This window comes from Crotalus tigris, unplaced genomic scaffold, assembly GCF_016545835.1.
Source record: "Crotalus tigris isolate CLP2741 ecotype Arizona unplaced genomic scaffold, ASM1654583v1 scf7180000017855.1216408, whole genome shotgun sequence".
NCBI classification, from domain to species: Eukaryota; Metazoa; Chordata; class Lepidosauria; order Squamata; family Viperidae; genus Crotalus; species Crotalus tigris.
The window spans coordinates 375,690-397,981 of NW_024096677.1; the positions used below are offsets into that span (position 1 = coordinate 375,690).

Below are 22,292 nucleotides of genomic sequence, written 5' to 3' on the forward strand. Positions count from 1 at the left end.
CGTGTGCCCAAGATGTCCTCCGGGGCAGCGGTTCAAAGCCTCGAGCTGCCTCAAATGGCCAGGCCAGGGACTGGAGACTTCCTCCTCAAATCCCCACATACCCCCTGCGGCCACAGGGCCTCCCGAGTGGAGGAGTCCTGGGCCGAGCCATGTGCTCGGTCCCATAACTGTTAAAACCCAGCTGTGCCTGAGTCTTGTCTTTCCATTTGTGGGGGCGCACCCTCATCATCAGACCAGCCAGCTATGCAGCAGAGGAGGAGGACGAGGGGCGGCTGGGTGTCTCGAGCTGCCTCGGCTGCTTGCTGGCCTCAGCAGGCCCCAACGAGGCAGCATTCACTCACCAGCTGCCCAGCCTCGTGGGGCAGTGGTGGCGATGGCAGCAGTGGCGTGAATGGTGTGAATGGCGGTGGCAGAGGTGGTGATGGCAGGAATGGCAGCAGCAATGCAGGCAATGGTGAGGGCGGGAATGGTGGTGGTGATGCAGGCAATGGCGTGAAAGGTGGAGGCGACCCAGGCAACGGCAGAGGTGGGAATGGCAGGAATGGCGGTGGTGATGCAGGCAATGGCAGTGGCAGCGATGGCAGTGGCAATGCAGGCAATGGCGGGAATGGCGGAGGTGACGCAGGCAATGGCGGAGGCAGGAATGGCGGGAATGGTGGCGACGATGCAGGCAATGGCGGCAGCGGAGGCGGCAATGGCATGAATGGTAGCAATGATGCAGGCAATAGCAGAAGCGGGAGTGGCAGGAATGGCAGTGGTGATGCAGGCAATGGAGGAGATGGAGATGGCATTAGTGGGAATGGCAGCAGCCATGCAGGCAATGAGGGCGGAGGCATTGGCGGGAATGGTGGTGGCAATGCAGGCAATGGTGGCAGCGATGATGGGAATTGCGGCAGCAATGCAGGCAATGGCAGCAACGGTGCAGGCAATGGTGAAGGCGGAGGCAGGAATGGCGGGAATGGCGGTGGTGCCAGCAACGATCCCTCCATTGTCAGGCCAACCAGCCATGTAGCAGAGGAGCGGGTAGCCGGATGTCTGGAGCTGCCTCAGTTGCTCGCTGGCCTCAGCAGGCCCCAACAAGTCAGTGTTCGCACAATGGCTGCCCAGCCTTGTGATAGCAGCAAGCAGTGTGAAAATTGGTCTTAAGTCACCTTTTTAAGTGCCGTTGCCACTTCAAACAGTCACTAAGTGAACTGTTGTAAGGCAAGGACTACTTTATTTTTATCACTTTTTTTCCTTTTGGGGGGGGGGGTCATCAAGTTTTTGACACCTTGCTATGTGACTGGAAAAGCTCTGAGTTAGAGTACTCGGATTGCAGCCGCTTTCTTTCAGGTATGTGGAATGGCGTGAGACCCACAGGTTTTGCAAAGTTAAGTGAGGAAATTGGTTACAGCTTATTAGGAAAGATAAAATAGACAACCAAGAATCCTTTACTGACCATTCTTCGTCCAGATTTTATATCAGTTGCATATGCTAATACAGGCGTTTTGCTTCAGATTTCTGTTATTTTCAGTATCTGGTAAAATGAATGAGTACTTTTCCAACAACCTGTAAAATCCAAGATACTGTTATTGTGTTTTTGGGAGGTGGAGTCAGTGGGGGATTTTTATTTTTTGCCTCATTTTACTCTTTTAAAGAGAAAGCGCCCCCAACGCCCCCCTGCATAGCCAGAAGCCTTGCGCCATCACTGATCGCCTGCCCCGCTCCCCCAGCCCCTCTCTTTCCCTTCCTTTGAAATAAATAACCCCCCATCCTCCCGTTCCTGCCTTCTGAATTAAAATGAGAGAAAGCCAAGTTTTTTCTTTTGTGGTCTTTACATATTTAAACTGCAGCTAGAAGGAAGTGGGGAAGAAAACCATCACGAGACACTCTTCTGTTTTAACTTTTTTCCTTGTTGTTTTTGGGAGTTTTCATCCTACTTTCATTGAGAAGGCAGCATTTGGGAGGGGGTGTAGCTGCCCCCTTCCCCACCAAGCCATCAGCTGAGCAAGATGCCTGCCTGCCCACGCTCTTCCCCGAGGCTTTTGTTGTTCTGAGCATTTCTGTTGAGGATTGGCGGGGGAGACTGTTTGGTTTTTATTCCCCTCCCATCTGCTGGATGGTTGCAGCAGGTTTTGGTCTCTTCTGTCATGCTTTGTGGTTACCCACAAAGCACGTTTGTTTTGGGAGGGGATCCCCACTCCTGTTGCTAAGCTTGCTTAAACCCTCTTCCTCCACCTTCCTCCTTTTGTCTACAATCAGCTCTGGCCCTTGCCTCGCCTTGCCTTGCCCCGGCAATGGTACCCCCATCCTGCCCCCTCCATTGCCTCGCCTAACCCTGCAGGATGAGCCTCCTACCCAGTGCCCCACCTGCCAGAGACCCCCTGGATCTCCCCCAACCCTGCCCGGCCCCCACAGGCATCTCTCCCTAGGAGCAACATTGAGGTGACCACGTCCACTCTGGCCATGACCATCCAGTCTGCTGTGACCACTGTAGCCACACCCAGCCAGTGCACCACACCAACCTGGCTCCTGGCGATACATAAGTGGGTTTTGGGTTGCAGTTTGGGCACTCGATCTCTAAAAGTTCGCCATCACTGCTCTAACCATTAGGAATTTTCTTCTTAGTTCTAGGTTGCTTCTCTCCTTAATTCGCATTCATTGTTTCTTGTCTTGTCTTTTGTGCTTTGGAAAGTAGTTTGACTTTTCACCTTTGTGGGAGCACTTCAAATTTTGGAACACTGCTATCATATCTCCCCTAGTCCTTCTTTTCATTAAACTAGATATACCCAATTCCTATAACTATTCTTTGTATGTTTTAGCTGCCAGCCTTCTAATCATTCTTGTTGCTCTTCTCTGCATTCTTTCCAGAGTCTTAACATCATTTTTATATTGTGGGACCAGAACTGGATGCAGTATTCCAAATGTGTGCAAATAGAATTACATGTGCTGGGAAGTACAGTTCATTGAGGGTACATCGCCCCTACCTCTTGAGAAAATGAAGGAGATAATCTATTTGCTATACTTTCTCATAAAATGTATATTTGTTTTATTTTCCTAAAACAAATTAGAAAGGGGACAGAACTGAAAAGCTTCCATAACCAATTGACTAACATTTAAAAATATAACATATAAGAGTCTCATACTTTGATCTTATGTGATTCCAGTTGCTTTGGGTTGTTGATTCCAAGACAGCTGCTAATACCTGTTTTAGCAAGATTGTGACTAGTAAAGAAAGATATTGTACTTTTCTGCAATGCAGTAATGCTTTAAACGTCACTTGCTACTAAGCAATTCTGCCCTCTTGCAAATGCTTTCTATCCTTCTGTAGCAGTCTGGTCCAAAGAAAAGGGATGACCAAAATAATGAATGATGACTAGGCCCACCATCAGCTCTGCCCCACTACTCCTAACTTCAGGCACATCTAACTCCTGCAAGAAAAGCAAGACTACTTAATTGGAACAACACACCAGCTGGGCAGAACATATATTGAATTCAATAACTAAATAGAATGTCTGTATGATTTATACATACCCTATGTTGGTGACAAAAAAATTACATTCATAAATAGGTATACAAGTAAACCTCAACTTACAACCACTGTTGGGACAAGAATTGCCACAATTGGGACCCAGAAACTGTTTCTATTTTATCAGTTGTTAAGTGAGTCACATCTGATTTTATGACCTTGCTTGTCATGGTTGTTAAGCGAATCACTGCAATTATTAAGTGAAATATGTAGTCATTAAGCAAATCTGGCTTCCCCTATGAGCTTGCAGATTGAAAAATGGCTGGAAAGGTCACAAATGGCAATCACATAACCCTAGGATACTGTAAACATCATAAATACATGCCAGTTGCCAAGTGTCTGAAATTTGATAATATGACAGTGGCGATCATTGGGATGCTGTGACAGTTATAAGTGTGAGGATTGGTCATTATCCACTTATTTCAGTGCCACTGAAATTTAGACTAGTCACTAAACAAATGGTTGTAAATTGAGGACTACCTGTAATTTGCTTGGAAGATTTTCAGAGACTGGGCAGACAGAATTCTGGGCTATTCTGACTTAACCTTAACCAATAGGATAGGTTTTGAACCAAATTTTAAATTCTCTGATATTCATACATCTGGTTCCATAACTTGGGTTCTCCAAAAAGACACCATTTAACAGATCAACTAGTTCTGTCATCTAGCATTTAAGTAAATGTCATATAATGCCACTTTGCTTGGGAATTTTTCTGGACCAACTCAGGTTAAGAAGAATGAGATAAAAACTAACTAAACCCACACATTTCTAGACTTCAATATGGCAGACTTTAGATTCAGCAAGCAAAAATCTATTCACTATGTTGTATATGCAGAAAAACTCATTCACCATTTAGGCAACATAGCACCATTTTCTATGCATGTAAAATCCCATTTGAATTTCTCCCACTAGTATGATAACTTAAGAGTTGACCCGGGCTTCATTTCTGACATACACTTATTTAGCCTTTTCATTATATCAAAGGACAAAAAATTAAAAACATAATAATCGTCTATTGAGAAAATGCAAGAAAAGGCTCAAGTTTCTTTTATTACCCAATAGGTTCTCTTATTTAATCCACAAAGTAAACTTCACTGTATGTACTCAATTTGCAGCGTTCTGGTTTATTGATTTTGACAAATCTATTTGTCAGCCGGATCTCCAGTGTTTTTTTCGAGGTTTGCTTGCTGTCAGCTGCCACGGAAACAGGGAGGGGGGGGATTAGATATTTTGGGTGGGAAGTTTGTCTCTGGGAATTGGAAGGGATGTTTTTATTTATGAGATATGGCACTCCGAGTGAATTAGTTTGCACTTCTCTAAGGCCAACCATCCTGAGATTCCAGAGGCAAGAAAAACCTGAAGAGGAACTATTTCCCATAATATTTTGCTGAACGTTGATTGGACTCTTTGTGCCGGACCATGGAGGAAGGTATTTGGGATGATTTGCTATATGTAACTTGCTTCAGATCTTGCCTGCTTTCACCACTATCAGTTCTTTCTTAGTAAATGTACCTATTCTCTAAATCAGTCGGGGGATTTCTTTCTTAGGATTTGAACGGAGACAGTCCTGACATTATGCAAGATCTCATGGGGGCTGAGCCTCAATGTCCACTCACAGGAATGACTGGAAAGAGACCGGAGCCCTGGGAGCGATTTCCCTGAGGTCGCATTACATCCGAGATGAAGTGGAATGGTTGGAGGAGCTAGAGCACAATGAGGTTGGAAGAGCTGGAGCTCAATGAGGAACCTATCCAAACCAGATGGCCAGTGGGCATAGGGCGGCAGGAGGACCCCAAAGACCATCCGCTGGGGTGACTTTTACCAGAGGGCAACAAGGACCCTGCAGAGTGGATGGGAGAGAAGGGGAGCAAGGCAAAGCTTCTCCACGAGGACCTCATGCTGAGCCACGCATTGTACCTTCTGCAGGGAGCAATTGAGAATCAGAGGGCCAGAGAAATCCTCGCCTCGACTGCCCAACAGCCCCGAGATCAGGCCAGCCAGCCAGCAGATGACGCTGCTGCCTCAGCAGCAGTGGTAGTCACCACTGCTCCACCAGGATCAACACACATTACAGTGGCACCACAACCCATGGCATTGGCAACGCCAGGCGTCTCAGCCACAGAGGTTGCCCCTGAAGGTGTTGGGTTCTCAAAGTCTCGCTGCTAGGGGTGAAATTTGAGGGAGACCCCAAAAGGTTGGGATTCTTCCTAGCCCAAGTTTGGAATTACATGCAGGGATATGGGGCTGAACTGGGATTGGAGACAGCTAAAGTGAGATGTGTCACCATGGCCCTGGAGGGAGGGGCAGCATAGTGAATGGTCTCGCTCCACAATGATAATGCCACCCAATTGCAAAGCTACAACTGGTTAATGGCAGCTCTCTGCCGGCAGTTTGAAGATCTCTTAGCATAACCCAAAGCCCGAACCTGGATGAAGACCATTAGCCAGAGGCAGTGTTCAGTGACAGAATATACTCAGGAGTTTTGCGAGTTGGCATGCCATCTGGCCACGTGGTCCAAAGAAATCTTGGTTACGTGTTTTAAGGATGGCCTTAATGATGAAGTCTACCACACCTGCATCTCATGGGACAGGGGGTGAGACCTGAAACTCTGGTATGTGCTGGTAGACGAAGTAGAAATACATCTGGCCGGAGACCAACACCAGGGCAGTTGCAGCTGGACCAAGTCTTTGCCCCCTGCTCATAAAGAATCCCCAAAGTCTGCCAAAGGGGGCCGGCGCCCAAGCAGCAGTCCACAGCATGCTTCAAGCGCAGAAAGACAGGCATCGAGCCGCTGAAAGTCGTTCCACCAAACCCAGCCCTAAACCTAAAATTGCTGGGGACCAGGAAGGCTGAGAAGCAGCCACTGAGGCTCTGAGAAATGGCACTAAAGGGAGTAGAGTTTGTTGAGTTCTCCCCTCCTGGCCAGGAGGAGCTGGGAACTCCAAACCCTCCGGAAAAGAGTGGTACCAACTGATGACAATCTCTGGTAAGTCAACATGAAATCCCTGTGACTATCCTGGTGGAATTAGTGGTGCCCTCATCTGGCACCCAGGGGAGAATGTTGGCCTTACTGGACTAGGTGTGTGGTCAGTCCAGAGGTGTAAAAAAATTGAGACTGAGATTGAGGAGGTTGAGAGTACCCATAGCCTTCTGCCAATTGGATGGGTCAGTGGCGGGGGGCAGCCCATTTTGTGACTGAGCCTGTGGAAATGAGAATGGGGAGCCATAGAGACTCTGTTTTATAGTGGCACCTGGGATGGAGGGGCCCTTCTTGCTTGAACTGACATGGCTTCACAAGTAGAACCCTCATGTGAATTGGAGGAAAGGGCTCCTAAAAATCTTGCCTCAACTGATGGGAAGGAGGGGAAGGGATTCACCTTCTGAAGTCAAAAGAACCAAGGTGGCAAGGCAATGTGTCCAAAACCAGAGGAAAAAATTCCAAAGGAATACGAGGACTTAAGGGAAGTGTTCAGTGAACGGGGCTCCAATGTGCTTCTGCCACATTACCTCACAGACTGCAGCATAGAAATCCTCCCCAGAGCAAAACTCCTCAAGCCAAAAATCTACTCAATGACCCCGAGTAAGATGAGCTTCACACTTTTTTTGACAAGAATCTGAAGCATGGATTTATCAAACCAGCTAGACCGAAACTGTTGTTCCAGGAGAAAAAAGATGGGACCTTTCAACTCTAAACTGATTATTAGGGATTAAATGTTGTTTGTGTGGAAAATATCTATCCACTCACTACCTCTGAAGAAAGACATGCTGGTTCACCTGGCAAAAGGGAGAATTTTTACTAAGCTACATTTGAGAGAAGCTTACTATAGAGTTCACATCAAGGTAGGAGATGAATGGTAAACTGTCTTTAACTGCCCTTTGGGTTGTTTCCAGTTCTGAGTGCTTCTGTTTGGGTCTTTGCTCTTTTCATGCAATTGATCAATGAAGTGCAGCATGAGCATTTGTATAAAGGGGTCTTGGTATACTTAGATGACATTTTAATATACATTGAAACTATAGAGGAGCATGTGAAATTGGTGTGTGTAGTCCTAAAAAAGCTCAGGGCAGCTAAACTTGTATGTTAAGCTGTCAAAGTGAGTTCCACGAGTAGTCCTCAATGGTACTACATCCACATAGAGAGAAGTAAGCAGTGGAGTACCACAAGGCTCCGTCTTAGGCCCAGTACTCTTCAATATCTTCATTAATCACTTAGATGAGGGAATAGAAGTAGAGCTCATCAAATTTGACACCAAATATGACACCAAACTGGCAGGAATAGCTAACAGCCCAGAAGACAAGTTCAGGATCCAAAAAGATCTTGACAAACTTGAACAATGGGCCCTATCCAGCAAAATTAGTTTTGATGTGGAGAAAAGCAAAGTTTTATATTTAGGCAGGAAAAATTAAAGATTCAAGTAGATTGGCTCAAAAACAGCAACTGTGAAAGGGACCTTGGAGTCCTAGTGAACGATCACTTGACTATGAGCCAGCAGTGTGCAGCAGCAGCCAAAAAACCTAATACAATCCTGGGTTGTATAAACAGAGGCATAGAATCAAGATCACGCAAAGTATTAGTACTGCTTTATAAAACCCTAGTAAGACCACACCTGGAATACTGCAACCAATTCTGGTCACCATACTACAAAAAAGATGTTGAGACTTTGGAAAAGAGAGAAGAGCAACTAAAATAATCAAAGGCCTGGAGACTAAAACATATGAAGAACAGTTGCAGGACTTGGGTTTGGCTACTCTAAAGAAAAGAAGAAACAGAGGCAACATGATAACAGTATTCTAGTATTTGAGGGGCTGCCCCAAAGACGAGGTTTCAAACTAAGCACCAGAGGGCAACACAAGAAACAATGGTTGGAAAATGACCAAAGAGAAAAGCAACCTGGAATTAAGGAGAAATTTCCTAACAGTGAGGACAATTAACCAGTGGAACAGCTTGCCTTCAGAAATCATGGGTGCTCCATCATTGGAGGTTTTTAAGAAGAGACTAGACAGTCACTTGTCTGAGATGGTATAGGTTTTCCTGCTTGAGGAGGGCGCTGGACTAGAAGACCTCCAAGGTCCCTTCCAGATCCTATCCTATCCTATCCTATCCTATCCTATCCTATCCTATCCTATCCTATCCTAAAATTGACTATTTGGGTTATCGCATTTCCCATGAAGGAATAGAGATGGATACTGAAAAGGTGCGGGCGGTGTTAGAGTGGGCACCCCCCTGCACTAGGAAGCAATTGCAGAATTTTCTGGGTTTTGCCAATTCATCTCTTCCTTTGCCAAGATTGCGTTGCCCATTACCAACCTTTTAAAAAATAAAGGTGATAGTAAGCCTAAACCCAGCCAGCTCCTTAAATGGTCAATGAAATGCCAAAGGGAATTTGAAAAGCTCAAGCAGTTGTTTGCAGCTTGTTTGCAGCTGAACCCGTGCTCAAACACCCCAACCCTGAGGCACTGTTTGAAATCCAAGCAGATGCTAGTAATGTGGCTGTAGGTGCTGTGTTGTTGCAGAATACCCAGGGTGTACTGAAACCCTGCAACTACACCTCCAAGAAACTAACTGACACTGGCAGTCTGGGAGAAGGAAGGATTTGCGGTACAATGGGCATTACTAACTTGGAGACATTTCCCTGAGGGGGCTAAACAACCATTTGAGGTGTGGACTGATCATAACAGCCTTGAAAACCCCAAGAAAATTGTCACCTAAGCAAGTTCGCTGGGCATAGTATTTCAATCATTTTAATTTTGTACTGCGATATATCCCAGGGGGAGAAATTTCATGGCTGATGCTTTATCTAGATTACTTCAATATAACAGTGATAGACCTGAAGTTGTCTGGCCAGACATCCCTTTTAAGCAGCTAGCTGCTCCAGTGACTACCAGGGCTCAGGGCAAATCAGAGCCTGAACTTCCAAATGAACTGTGTAAGGAATTGAAGGGGGCACTGAAAAATAATGAATAGTTTCTGTCCCAAATAAATGACTGCATCTTTCGTGATGGTCTACCATGGGTTGGAGCTAAACTGTATGTGCCTTCCAGTTTGAGGGGAACTGTCCTGCAGAAGGCCCTTGATTCAAAATCTGCCAGCCACTTCAGATTTGTAAAAATATTGCACTTGATCAAGCAGCAATTTTGGTGGCCATCATAGAAGAAAGACTTTGAGAGCTATGTGGCTAGTTGTCCTATCTGTGAAGCTACAAAATGGCCTCCGGGGAAACCCACTGGACTCTTGCAGAGTGTGGCTAGACCATGGGCTCCATGGAAGGGGATATCAATGGACTTTATAGTGGAGTTACCCGAGAGTGGGGGAAATACTGTTATTTGGGTTGTTACTGACCTTTTCTCAAAACAAATACATTTTGTCCCTTGTCCTTGAATACCCTCTGCTAGTGCTCACTAAACTTTTTATCCAACATGTGTATAGATTACATGATGTTCCTGACTACACATTTCTGGGGGATAGGAGTTTTGGCAGGAATTCCTTAACTTATTGGGCTCTGCCCAAGGGCCATTCCCATCATCTGCAAATTAGCAGGGTATGTGAAAGAGCTAACTCAGTTCTGGACCAGTACCTTAGGTGCTACATTAATTATCAACAAGGTAATTGGGCCAGCCAACTGCCTTTTGAAGAGGTAGCTTATAATAATTCAGTTCACAGTATTGAAGGATTTAGCCTTTCAAGGTAGCTTCTGGCCAGGATTTTGTCCCAATGCCAGAACTGCCCCAGGAGAAGCTCCTTGGTGGAGTAGATTGAGCAATATCAAAATACTTGGCCAGTGACCCTCAAAGCATTAGAAGATGCACATCAAGCCCACAAGAAACAAGCTGATAAAAAGCGGACTAAATCAAAAGAATTTAAAGTGGGTGAGAGTGTATTTGTCCACTAAGTACTTATAGACTACCCAAAAATCAAAGAAATTGGGGCCAAAATATGTGGGCCCATTCACCATGGTAAAAACAGCCAACCCCAGTTACAGTGCACTTGGATCTGCCAAAAAATCTTAAAATGAATCCACCCTGTGTTTCTTTGCAGTTTGCCTAAGTCTGAAATTGTGTGTCCTCTTTGCCCTGCTCAGTCAATCCCCACAATACCTATTTTCATAGAAGGAAACAACATTTTGAAATCAAAGAAATATTAGATGCCAGGAAACATAAAGGGAAAATACAATACAATACACAAGAGCATTTCCCTCTTTTGCAGTCTAAATGAGTGGATACTTGAAATGTTTGAGCCCCTAGGCTCTGAGTGTTTCATAGAAAATACCCGGACAACCCAAGCAGGAATTATGTTCCCTAATCTTTAACTGATGTTATACTGTGTTTCCCATTCTATTTTGGAATTTTGCATTATTTTTCTTTTGTAGGGCTAAACCCCTGTCGAAGGAGGGCCAAATGTCAGCCAGATCTCCAGTGGTTTTTTTGAGGCTTGCTTGCTATCAGCTGCCATGGAAATGGGGGGGGGTGTTAGGTATTTGGGGTGGGAAGAGTGCTGGTGTGTGAGTGTCTCTGGGAATTGGAAGGAAGGTTTTTACTCTTGAGCTATGGCACTGCTGAATGAGTTAGTTTACATTTCTCCAAGGCCAACCGTTCTGAGACTCGGAAGGCAAGAAACACCTGCAGAGGAGCTGTTTCCCATAACATCTTGCTGGACATTGATTGGACTCTTTGTGCCGGACCCTTGGGTGAAGGAATTTGGGATGATTTACTATGTAACTTGCATGCAGTTTTGCTTCAAATCTTTCCTGCTTTCGCTGCTATCAGTTCTTTCTTAGTAAAAGTACCTCTTCTTTAAATCAAAGGACTCGGGGGATTTCTTTCTTAGGATTTGAATGAAGGCAGTCCTGATACAATTCCTGGATGCCAACCTATGTCCCAGCCCAGCTGACAGATGCACTTACTGCAGGGTGACAAAGTACTGCTCATTCTGAAGAAGGATCAGTATCCCAGAGGCTTTTTCTGCTTTTTCGACCCTGGAAGACAAAATGACAAGAAGGAGACCATTAAGATTTTTTTTAAGCAAAATTTAACATCTCTTAAGAATGTGTGTGAAATGCAGCTTGTTCCTGCAAACATTCCAAACACTTTCCCAGCCACATCAATAATACAAAGGACATACCTGTTTTTTCCATGCATTATTTTTCCTGATACGTATCACTTGAGGTCTTTGCTTGCTTTATTTATCCCATATATGATTTTCCGTAAGGCATGGTCAAAAAAGTTAAGATGGTGACTGTGACACTACAATTAAAGATCCTTCTCAGTTTTTGATCTGTTGTATATATGACATCACACACAACAACTGCACTGCTGCAGCCACCTTCTTGACTTTTATGAGCAAAGATTGAGGACACACCAGATCCCACTTATACTGGTCATCATCAGTCATTCTCTTGCTGGGTTATAAGTGATAATATTTGATTTTCAACTTCATTTGAAATCAAAATTAAAACATCCAGTCATACTAAAATCCAGAAAAAAACCCATAAAATCATAAAAAGATAAATTGCCACCTCAGGCAATTACACTTAAGGATTTACAAGATGCTTTGGATAACACTGTACAAAAAACAGCAGAGCTCCTGGCTCAAAAAAATAATGAGTTGAGGGAAGATATTGTGTTTGCACTCCAGGGGCTTGCCAGTCTTGTAGAAAAGATTGACGACCGTGTGGATGAGGTGGTTGGTAATGTTGAAATATTACAAGACAGAGTTGAAAAAATAGAAGATAATGTGGATGTTGCACAGAATGAAATTATAATGTCACAATATAGAGAAATGGAGTATGCTTTGAGAATAAGAGGCTTGAAGGAAAATGTTCAGGAGAATTTGAAAGAAGAAATTGCAGCAGAACTGGCTTCTATTTTGGAATGTGATCCTGAAGGAATGTTGAGAGATATAGAAAAGATCTTCAGAGTCAATTCGTGGGTTGCAAAACAGAGAAAATTACCTAGAGATGTAATTGTTTATTTTGCTAGAAGATCACTTCGTAATGAAATTATACAGGTTTTCTATAAGCAAAGATTTCAGATTGCAGCTCAGGATATGATAGTTTTAAAGGAAATACCTTCAAAAATTCTTAGAAAAAGAAAAGACTTTGCTTTTTTTGGCTGAAGAACTTAAGAAACGACAAATTCAATTTAGATGGGATATACCTGTGGGGATAGTGGTGATCTATGTTGGCACACGATATCGTCTTAATACAATTTCAAAAGCAAGAGATTTCTATGTTACTGTTTTAAAAGGAGATCTACCACCATCTCCAAGATCAAAAAAGGATGAGAGTAAGGCAGAAGCACAGTTGGCTGTAGGTTCAATACCATTTTTGGGAGAAGAATTATTGGTTGAATCTATGCAACAGAGTTTGCAAATAACGGAAGACCCAAGGGAACAGAGAATTACACGTGCTGCTCATAAACGTAGAGAAAGAGAACAACAACAACAACAACAACAACAACAACAAATGTAGATGATGGAGTTTCATCACAGTCTACTTCGGAGCCAGTGGGAGGAGCAAGGCCAAAGAGGTCATTGACTACAAATTTAGAGGTTTTGTTCCAAAGGCTTCAACCTGCCAAGAATGGCAAAGCTTCTAACCTGGAATATTAATGGTCTCAATTCACCAGAGAAAAGAAAGAAAGTCTTTCATTATTTGAAACAACACAGAAATGATATTATTTGTTTACAAGAGACTCATATTATTTCTAAAGATCAAAAATATTTGTTTAACCCCCAGCTGGGGGTACATTTCATAGCTCCTGCTTTGCAGAAAAAAGGAGGTGTAGTCATTTATGTGAGAAAAGAGCTTTCACCGAAATTAATTGATTTTGATTCACAAGGTAGATATGTCATTATTGATTTATTAATAAATGATAAGAGAACTCTTCTTGTTGGATTATCCCAATCAACAACAAAAATATTTCTACAAGATGATTCACCAGAAATTAACTTCTTTGGACTACAAGTCAGTTATTATGATGGGAGATTGAAATGGTGTTTTAGATTCAAGTAAAGATAAGAAGGGTTCTTTTGAAGTGTCTAATCATGCAAGACTTCCTAAAGCTTTTTTTGATTTAAAGGATGATTTGGAACTTAGAGAGAGAATGGAACATTCAGGAAAAAGATTTTACTTTTTTTTCAGATAGGCACCAATCTTATTCTAGAATTGCCTTTTTTTTAGTTACTAATGATTTCTCTTCTAGGGTGAAGAATACCAAGATATTTCCTAGAATAATTTCAGATCATAGTCCTGTATGGTTGGAAATTTCGCTGGAAGAAGGGACTAGAAGGTCTTGGATGTTGAACGAGAATTTATTTAGATATGAAGAGAATATACAGAGATGTAGAGGTTATTTAAAGGAATTTTTTGCTTGAAAAATGAATAAGGGTACCTGGATGCCAATGGTATGGGATTCTAGTAAAGCATATATGAGAGGGATTTTGATTTCTATGAATAATGCTCATAGACGTAAACAGACTCAGAAACGTAAAGACTTGGAAGATGAGATTAAATGTAAGGAAAAGATTTTAATATCAAACCCAATGGATAATAACTTAAAAGTTTCTATAACTCTGCTTAAGGAGCAATTTAATACATTAATAGCGGATCAGATGGCAACTAATTTGAGGTATATGAAACACAATGCATTTTGTAATGCAAATAAACCTGGTAGATGGTTGGCTTATCAATTACGTAAGAAACAGAAATCAAGGACTATAGATAAAATAATTTATAAAGGTAAAGAAGTGTATCAACAAAATTTGATTAAAAAGACTTTTTTAGATTTTTATTTAAAGTTATATGCTAGTGAAACTATACAAACTTCAGACATAGAAAAATATTTACAGGAAGCACATTTTCCTAGATTTACGATTGACCAACGTGATGAGATTAATGGTTTAATTACTTCTGAAGAGATTATTTCTGCAATTAAACAATTGAAGGTTGGCAAGACTCCAGGTACTGATGGACTAACAGCAATTTATTATAAGATGCTATCTGAAGAAATGATAGAACCATTAAAGGAACTTTTCAATGATATTTTGTTGGGAGCAGAGCTACCTCCATCTTGGAGAAGGGCTTTTATATCATTGATTCCAAAGGAAGACCAGGATCTGTCCCAACCTAGAAATTATAGGCCTATATCTCTTTTAAATACAGATTATAAGATTTTTGCAAGGATACTGGCAAATAGATTAATGCAGGTTTTGAAACAATTGATTCATACTGACCAATCTGGATTTATAATGGAAAGATATATGAAATATAATGTAAGACAAATTGTTAACTTACTAGAGTATTTGAATAAGAACAACCAAATCCCTGCTGCTTTAATATTTATAGATGCTGAGAAAGCTTTTGATCAATTAAATTGGAAATTTTTATTGAAAGTTGTAGAGGAAATGAACTTTGGAGACAAATTTTTGTGTGCTCTCAAGGCCATATATCAGCAACAATCGGCACAAATTATAATTAATGGGAGATTAACAGATGTATTTAAAATAGAAAAAGGTACAAGGCAGGGTTGTCCCTTATCCCCCTTGTTATTTGTATTAACAATGGAGATTTTACTTATTAAAATTTGAGATTCATCTAGATTAAAGGGAATAAAAATAAGTAAGATTGATTATAGGCTGAGAGCTTTTGCTGATGATTTGGTTGTGACGTTATCCCACCCAACAGATTCGGTCAGAGACTTGGTTGAAATTTTAGCGCAGTATGGACAGGTCTCTGCTTTTAAGGTGAATAAGAACAAAACTAAAATATTATTGAAAAATATGTCTATGAAGGGAAAAGATATTATAGTTGAAGCAACAGGTTATGAAGTAGTTAATAAGGTTAAGTATTTAGGAGTATATATCACAACATCTAATGGAAAAATGTATAAGAATAATTATGAACACTTATGGGTAAAAGTACAAAAAGATTTAAATGATTGGCAAAAATTACAACTATCGTTCCTGGGGAGAATCTCAGTAGTAAAGATGAATGTTCTATCAAAGTTTCTTTTTTTGTTTCAGATGATACCTATCTTAAAAAAGGATGCTAATTTGGATGAGTGGCAGAAAGGTATCAATAAATTTATCTGGGGTGGGAAGAAATCAAGGGTAAAGTTTAAGATTTTGCAAGATACTCGAGAAAGAGGTGGACTTAAAGCACCTAATTTGAAATTATATTATGATGCGGCCACTTTAACTTTAGTAAGTGATTGGCTTAATTTAACAAATAAAAATATTCTTGCTCTTGAAGGTTGGGATTTATTATATGGTTGGCATGCATATTTAATTTTTGATAAGAAAGTAGATCTGGTTTTTAAGTCACACATTTTAAGAAATGCTTTACTTCGAGTTTGGAAGAAGTATTATTATAAGTTAAATTATAAAATACTTATTTGGGGGATTCCTGGACAATCAATTCAGGGGGTTTCTAAGGGGGTGAATTTTGATAATATTTCGTATAAAGAATTACTTATTTGGTCGGGTACCAATTGGCAACTAAAGTCTTAAGATTTGTTAAGGCAAGAAAATATTTTACAATCATGGTTTCAATATTTGCAAATAGTGGAGAAGTGGACCTTAGATAAGAAAGTGGGAATCACCTTAGCAGATGAAAATTTGGTAATTCAGATTAAAGATCAGAAATATGCTCATATTAAAAGAATTTACAATGAGTTAATAAAATTGGATTCGGAAACAGAGCTAGTAAAAGATTGTATGATTAAATGGGCCCAGAATATTCAGGAACCGATTTTATTGGATTTATGGCAGTTAATTTGGATTAGAAATGTTAAATTTACGCAGGATCAAAATTTGAGGGAAAATTTTTATAAAATGTTTTATAGATGGCATCTGGATCCTAAAAAGTTATCTTGTATGTACCTGAACCTGCAACCCAAATGTTGGAGATGTTGTAGCTTGGATGCAACTTATTTTCATGTTTGGTGGACTTGTAAAAATATTAAAGCCTTTTGGATTATGATTTGGTGGAACATTCAAAAGGTTTTTAAGAGGAAGATTAAGTTTACTCCCCAATTATTTCTTTTGGGTATTTTTGTGGATTTTGATGCTAAAGAAAGATTTCTTCCAGCAGGTGAATCTAGAACACAGGTGTCAAACTAACCATGTCACGTGACGTGTCATAACGTATTGCGACTCTTTTTGCATTGCCAGCAATGGGGTGGGCACGGCTTCAGTATGATGAAACCGGCCCACGGGCCAGCAGTTTGACACCCCTGATCTAGAATATTGGTGTTACCACCAAAACCAAGAGCTTCTGCAGCATAGACTTCAATCTGTGAATACAATCATGTTACACGCTCCTGGGCAAGCACCATGTAAATTAGGCTTTTATATATTTTAAATTTTATGTTCTTATGTTTCTACTTATACCCATGCATAAAATCTTACTAATGATGCTTCTGACACAAAGAAAGAAAGCATACTGAGCAGAAATCACGGTTCATTAGCAGCTCCTGGGCTGGATAGGCCAATTGTCAATAGAGGAAGCAATCTTGGACTTGCCCAGCCACGTAGGGCTTTATGAGTAAGCTTCATTGCATCTAGAAGTTCATGGGAAGCCTAATGAGTTCCATATGCCAACAAGCAAGAGTTAATAGCCAAGTGCTGCATTCTGAACTAATGGAGGCTTCTGGATGGTCTCCAAAGATATCTCCATGGAGAGCATATTGCTATAGTCTAGGTTCATAGTGAAGATGGCTAAAGGCATTACAATATTGTAAGAGGCACTTGTCTTCACTTGGGTCATAACTATTAAACAACCCAAATTAGGCAAAGGTATGGGTCGCCATCTGCCCACAAAGGAATAAAGGTGGATTTAGATTCCAACTATTTACATGTTCTCATGAGCAGGAGGAGAAATTTCTGCACTACAAAGAATCTGAAGAGTAAACAATGTATCTCCTTGTGCCATTAGAACTGTATCTTTAATCAAACTATCCAAGGGAAATTGTGAATTAAAAAAACCCAGAACTTTAGCTAAAGTAAAGTGTATTCTTGAAGAAGTACCATTTCCAATACATATCAGAATAAGACAGCTCAACTGTAAGTCTACATATGGAATCCTATTTTATGCACTGTCTGTGTCAACAAACAGTAAGATGTAAAAGGAAGAAGCACATCTGTATAAAGTGCCCTCTCCTCTTTGCTTCTAAAAAACATCTACCTCAAATAATTAATCTTATAAAACAGAGTCTGAAGCCTCAAACCCCAACAAAACTGTCCTCTTATGTGAGCAGCGTAAACCTTCAATCTTACAATATATTAATTTTCATTTCAAATTATTTTAATTATTTAATTGCAATAGGATATTTTATTTTTTCCTTGGCCCTGTCTGCTTTTAGGGGCAGGAAGATAGTGCTAAATCAACAACTAGAATAAATCGTTTGTAATTCACACAATCTGTGGTCAGTTAGAATGCAGTACTGCAGGCCACTTTAGCTGACTGTATTCAGCAGGTCAGCGGTTCAAATCTCACCGGCTCAAGATTGACTCAGCCTTCCATCCTTCCGGGGTAGGTAAAATGAGGACCCAGATTGTTGGGGGCAATGTAAATATATATATATATATATACATTGCTTACTGGTGTACACCGCTTAGAGAGTGCTTGCACTTAAAGCGGTATATAAGTCTCATAAATAAATAAATAAATAAATTTATTCTTAATTTGTAAGATGGCTTTTTAGTTTTATTTATTTATAAAATTTATTGGCCACCCATCTTACCATAGGCTACCTTACAGTTACATATACAGTTAAACCATACAAACTTAAAATCAGACATTAAAACCAAGGACACATGGGGAGGGCAGGGGCGGAGCAGGTGGAGGTGGGATCTATTACTCAATTAACCACCTCCATTGTGCTCCCCCACTGGGGCCCTAAGCCGATTGCAAGAGCCACGTTTTTAGGCCCTTATGAAAAGATAGGAGGGTTGGGGCAACCTCACATGGGGGGGAGATGTTCTAGGAGCAACAGCAGAGAAAGTCCTCCTCCTGGACCCTGTCAACCAGAATAATCAGGCTGACGGGACCTGCAGCATGCCTCCTCTGCCAGCACAAGTGGTACAGTCCAATCCCAGTGGGGTGAGACATTTAAACTTAGTCGCTGGTAGGAACTCAGTCATTCTGATTTGTAATTCATAATGCAATGCCTCTGATTTAATTTATAGGTGTTTCAGCATATTCAGGGTTGAGACTGCAGCATCTGTCTCCTTAAAGCAGCTGTGTCTGTTTTCAGGAGTAGAAGTTCTCCACAACAGCTATGCAACCCTGGAAAGAACAGCTACTTTAATGAGTTGCACTAACATGTCACATACACATTCCATTGTCTGCAGGATGGTGGGATAAGAGAGAAAACACCAATTCTAGGGTGGAACACCTAAAATCCACCTTGGCCCTCCCTGGCTGCTAGTGGGTGAAGAGATACAGATGATGGCATGGGGACATAGCTTCTATCAACAGTTAATTGACAACTATTGCTACATGTGGTCAGCTTTCCCAGAGCCATATTTCTGTCTGGTTCTGCTATTCAATGAACTACAACCTTCTTTCTAAAGCAGGGCTTTTCAACTGGTGGTACGCATACCACCAGTGGTACTTTGGCACCTGGCAGGTGGTATGGGACCGTCCTAGAGAAGTGGTATCAGCGGGGAGAGGAATGAGCTTAAGCAGCGGCAGTGCCACACAAGCCCGAGGCAGAGACATCTGGAGTTGCAGGGTTGTCGGGGCTCGGCAGAAGCCCCAGGATCAGCAGCAGGCTCCAGCTGATTGGCGCTCTCGGAAGAGAAAAGGAGGAGGAGGGAGAGAGGAGAGGATATAAAAGGTTTTGGTGGGAAAGGGCCAGCGAGGGGCTGCCACACACACCCCGGGCGCTTGAAGAGGAGCCAGCGAGCACCCGGCATCCCTGCTGACCATCCCTACTGATCGCTGAGAAAGGAAAAAGGCAAGAGAAGCGCTTCCCTTTACCCCAGGATGCCAGTGCTTGCACGCTCACTGCCTTCTCCGTGCACCCCCAGGGGGTGGGACAGAGACGTTGTGAAGGGGCCCTTGCTGGCTCCAGGGCTGCCCCATGGATCTAAGGCTGAACGCATTGCGGCTTTGATGGGCCCCGCCAGTAGATCAGCACCACGCCCATTCACTGACTGGGCCTTGAAGCCAGGTTTCCCTTTCACTGGGACCGCTCCTGTCTCCATGGGATAGCGACAGCCACCAGCGCTGGCAACTTCTCCCCCTCCCATCATCCCTTCCTGAGAAGGAAGGAAGGAAGGAAGGAAGGAAGGAAGGAAGGAAGGAAGGAAGGAAGGAAGGAAGGAAGGAAGGAAGGAAGGAGCGAGCTGGGAAAGGGACTCTGGGCAGGTTTCTCATTTCAACCCCTACCTCGGTTGTTGCCTCTGTCTGAAGGGGCTCTGTGTGGCTCTCAGCTCGACTCTCCCAGACCCGTGCATGTGTTTGTGTGTGTATATTTCTGCATGTGGGGGGGTCTCTCTCCTTGCAGCCTCATGCTGTGGCATTGGGGAGGAAAAGAACAGGAGAGACGAGAGAAGCTGCGATGGGAGGGGGCAGGGCGCAAAGCGATCGGCGGCATGTTGAGAAAAAGAAACAAGTACTCCAAAAAAACAGCTTTCATTAGTTTCAGCCTGCTATCACAAAAGGTCTCTGTTGAGGCCTGGGTTGCAAGGGGTGAGACCCCTCCTGCCTGCCTGCCTGCCTGCCTGCCCACACACACACACACACACACACACACACACACACACAGGTCTGGGAGAAGTGAGCTGTGGAACTCGGAGAGGTGAGCTAAGAGCCACACAGAGGCAATGACAGGGGGAGGGGTCAAAAGATGAAGCCTCTGCCCACCTCTGCCTGAAGCCTCTGGCAGTTAAAAAAAAAGGGGAGGGAGGAAGGAAGGTTATAATGAGAGGGAGGGTCTGAGGGAAGTCTTGCCATAGCAGTTGGCCACGACCAGCCCTGCTGCCCTTTTGCCACCCCCTTTTCCCCTCCTCCTGACTCTTCTGGTGGCCTCCCATCCTATCGCTGAGGATGCTTTGGTTACAAAATCGGGTCTCCTCACATGGAGAGGGAGTAGGCCTCCCTCTGACCCACACCCTTTGCCCTCCTGCACACACCATGCGCAACCTGGCCAAGGAGAATGAGCCAGGCAGCAGTAAGCTCGAGGAGATAAGTGCAGCCCGGCACCCCCTCGGGGAAGGCTAGGCTGAGCTGGGCACTTGCCCTCCACTGCCCAGGGCTCTGGGCAGCCTGCATCGCCGGGGGTCCTCCGCATGGCCTGAGAGCAAAGGAATCACCAATGAAGAAAGCCAACAGAATAAAAGGGATTAGCACAGCTAAGGAAAAGGGGGAAAAATGGCGGACTGCGTTGTTTGGCGACCCCCGTGAAATGATCATTCGACCCCAAATAGGGTCCCGACCCACAGGTTGAGAACCACTGCTCTATTGCAGTAGAATGAAACATTAACATAAAACCTCAACTTTTTACTTTTCCATAATAGTACTGTATAAACTAGCCATTTCTATAACAACAAATGAATCTAACCAGTAAAATCCAAAATCCCACCCCTTTTTTTCAGTTTTTGACACCTTGCTAAGCACTGTTGGTACACGAATATTGTCACATCCTAAAAGTGGTACAATTTGTGAAAAAGTTGAAAAACCCTGTTCTAAAGCATTTTGTTTATTCCCAACCTGGACTGGACCCTGATGAAGATCTTTCTTTCAACAGGGTTTTACAGGTCAGGGCGCCATACACACTCTTTGCTTACTTTGCTGTTTGCTCACTTTGCTGTTCATTTTACAAGGCGAACCCAGAACCGTGGGCATTTTGGCTGAAGGCAGCCCGATGTTCGTTATTCGGCTTTGGAAAACGCGTCATCTTAGCCAGACCAGATATTAATTCGGATTAATCCGAATTTGTTTTGGGCTGACCCGGCCTGCCCATGAACGCTTCCTAAACTGGTGGCGGCAAAAGGAGGGCCCGCAGGCGGTAGGACTGCAGCCGGCGGGGGTGCCCTTCGGCCCCGCAAATCGGTTCGCGCCTGGCAGATGTCTCATGCTAAGCACCCACCTTCAGAGCGCGAAGGCCGGCTGGCCTAGAAGACGCACCGGATTAACAGGAAGAGTCAGCAGCTGCCCTTCCTTCTGTTCGGCGCCCTCGCTGCTACGGCAGTCTCCGGGAAACCGCTTGGGAGGCAGAGGCGTCCAGCCTGGGCGGGGTCGGATGGATTTCGCCTTGCTGCGGCTGCGCGCAAAGGCGAGAGGCAGTGCTGCTTGGAGCAAGGGCTCGGCCGGAGGGGGAGAGGTAGCCCCGAATTGTCGCGGTGGGAGGGCTCCGGAGGCCGCATCCCTTGGGGCCTGTGTGGTCTCGACACTCCCAAGTCGAAGGAGGTCTCCATTTGTCCGCCCGCGGATGTGGAGCGCCCAGTTCGGCCGAGCCTTCATCAGACCCCTAGAGACTTGAAAGACCCATCTGGAAAGAGCCCGAGCGTATTGCAAAGAGCTGAGAAGGGGGAGCACTGGGAAGCACCTGCAAATAGAACATTGCTATCATGTCACCCCTAGTCCTTTTCATTAGACGTATCCAATTCCTGCAACCATTCTTTCTATATTTTAGTCTCCAGCCCCCTAATCATTGTTGCTCTTCTCTGTACTCTTTCCAGACTCTCAACATTCTTTTTATATTTTGGTGACGAAAATTGGGTGCAATATTCCACCCAATTACGAAGGCGTACTAAAGCAATAGTAACACTTATCGTTATCTT

General features: G+C 43.3%; 1 protein-coding gene across 6 annotated transcripts in view; it reads right to left on the reverse strand.

The window, feature by feature from the left end:
- Positions 1-21,744, reverse strand: part of CC2D2A (coiled-coil and C2 domain containing 2A) — a 226,121-nt gene extending 204,377 nt beyond the window's left edge. For 5 of the 6 annotated variants that reach the window (XM_039343481.1, XM_039343479.1, XM_039343478.1 and 2 more), the window contains exons 1-2: positions 21,599-21,744; positions 11,407-11,478 (exon numbers count right to left, since the gene is read on the reverse strand). In XM_039343481.1, coding sequence (XP_039199415.1) covers positions 11,407-11,431 — 25 coding nt within the window. In that variant the 5' untranslated portion in view covers positions 11,432-11,478; positions 21,599-21,744. Of the gene's footprint in view, positions 1-11,406; positions 11,479-21,296; positions 21,550-21,598 lie in introns of those variants that run through there. The other variant, XM_039343476.1, reaches the window with a different exon arrangement.
- Positions 21,745-22,292: the final 548 nt, after the last annotated feature.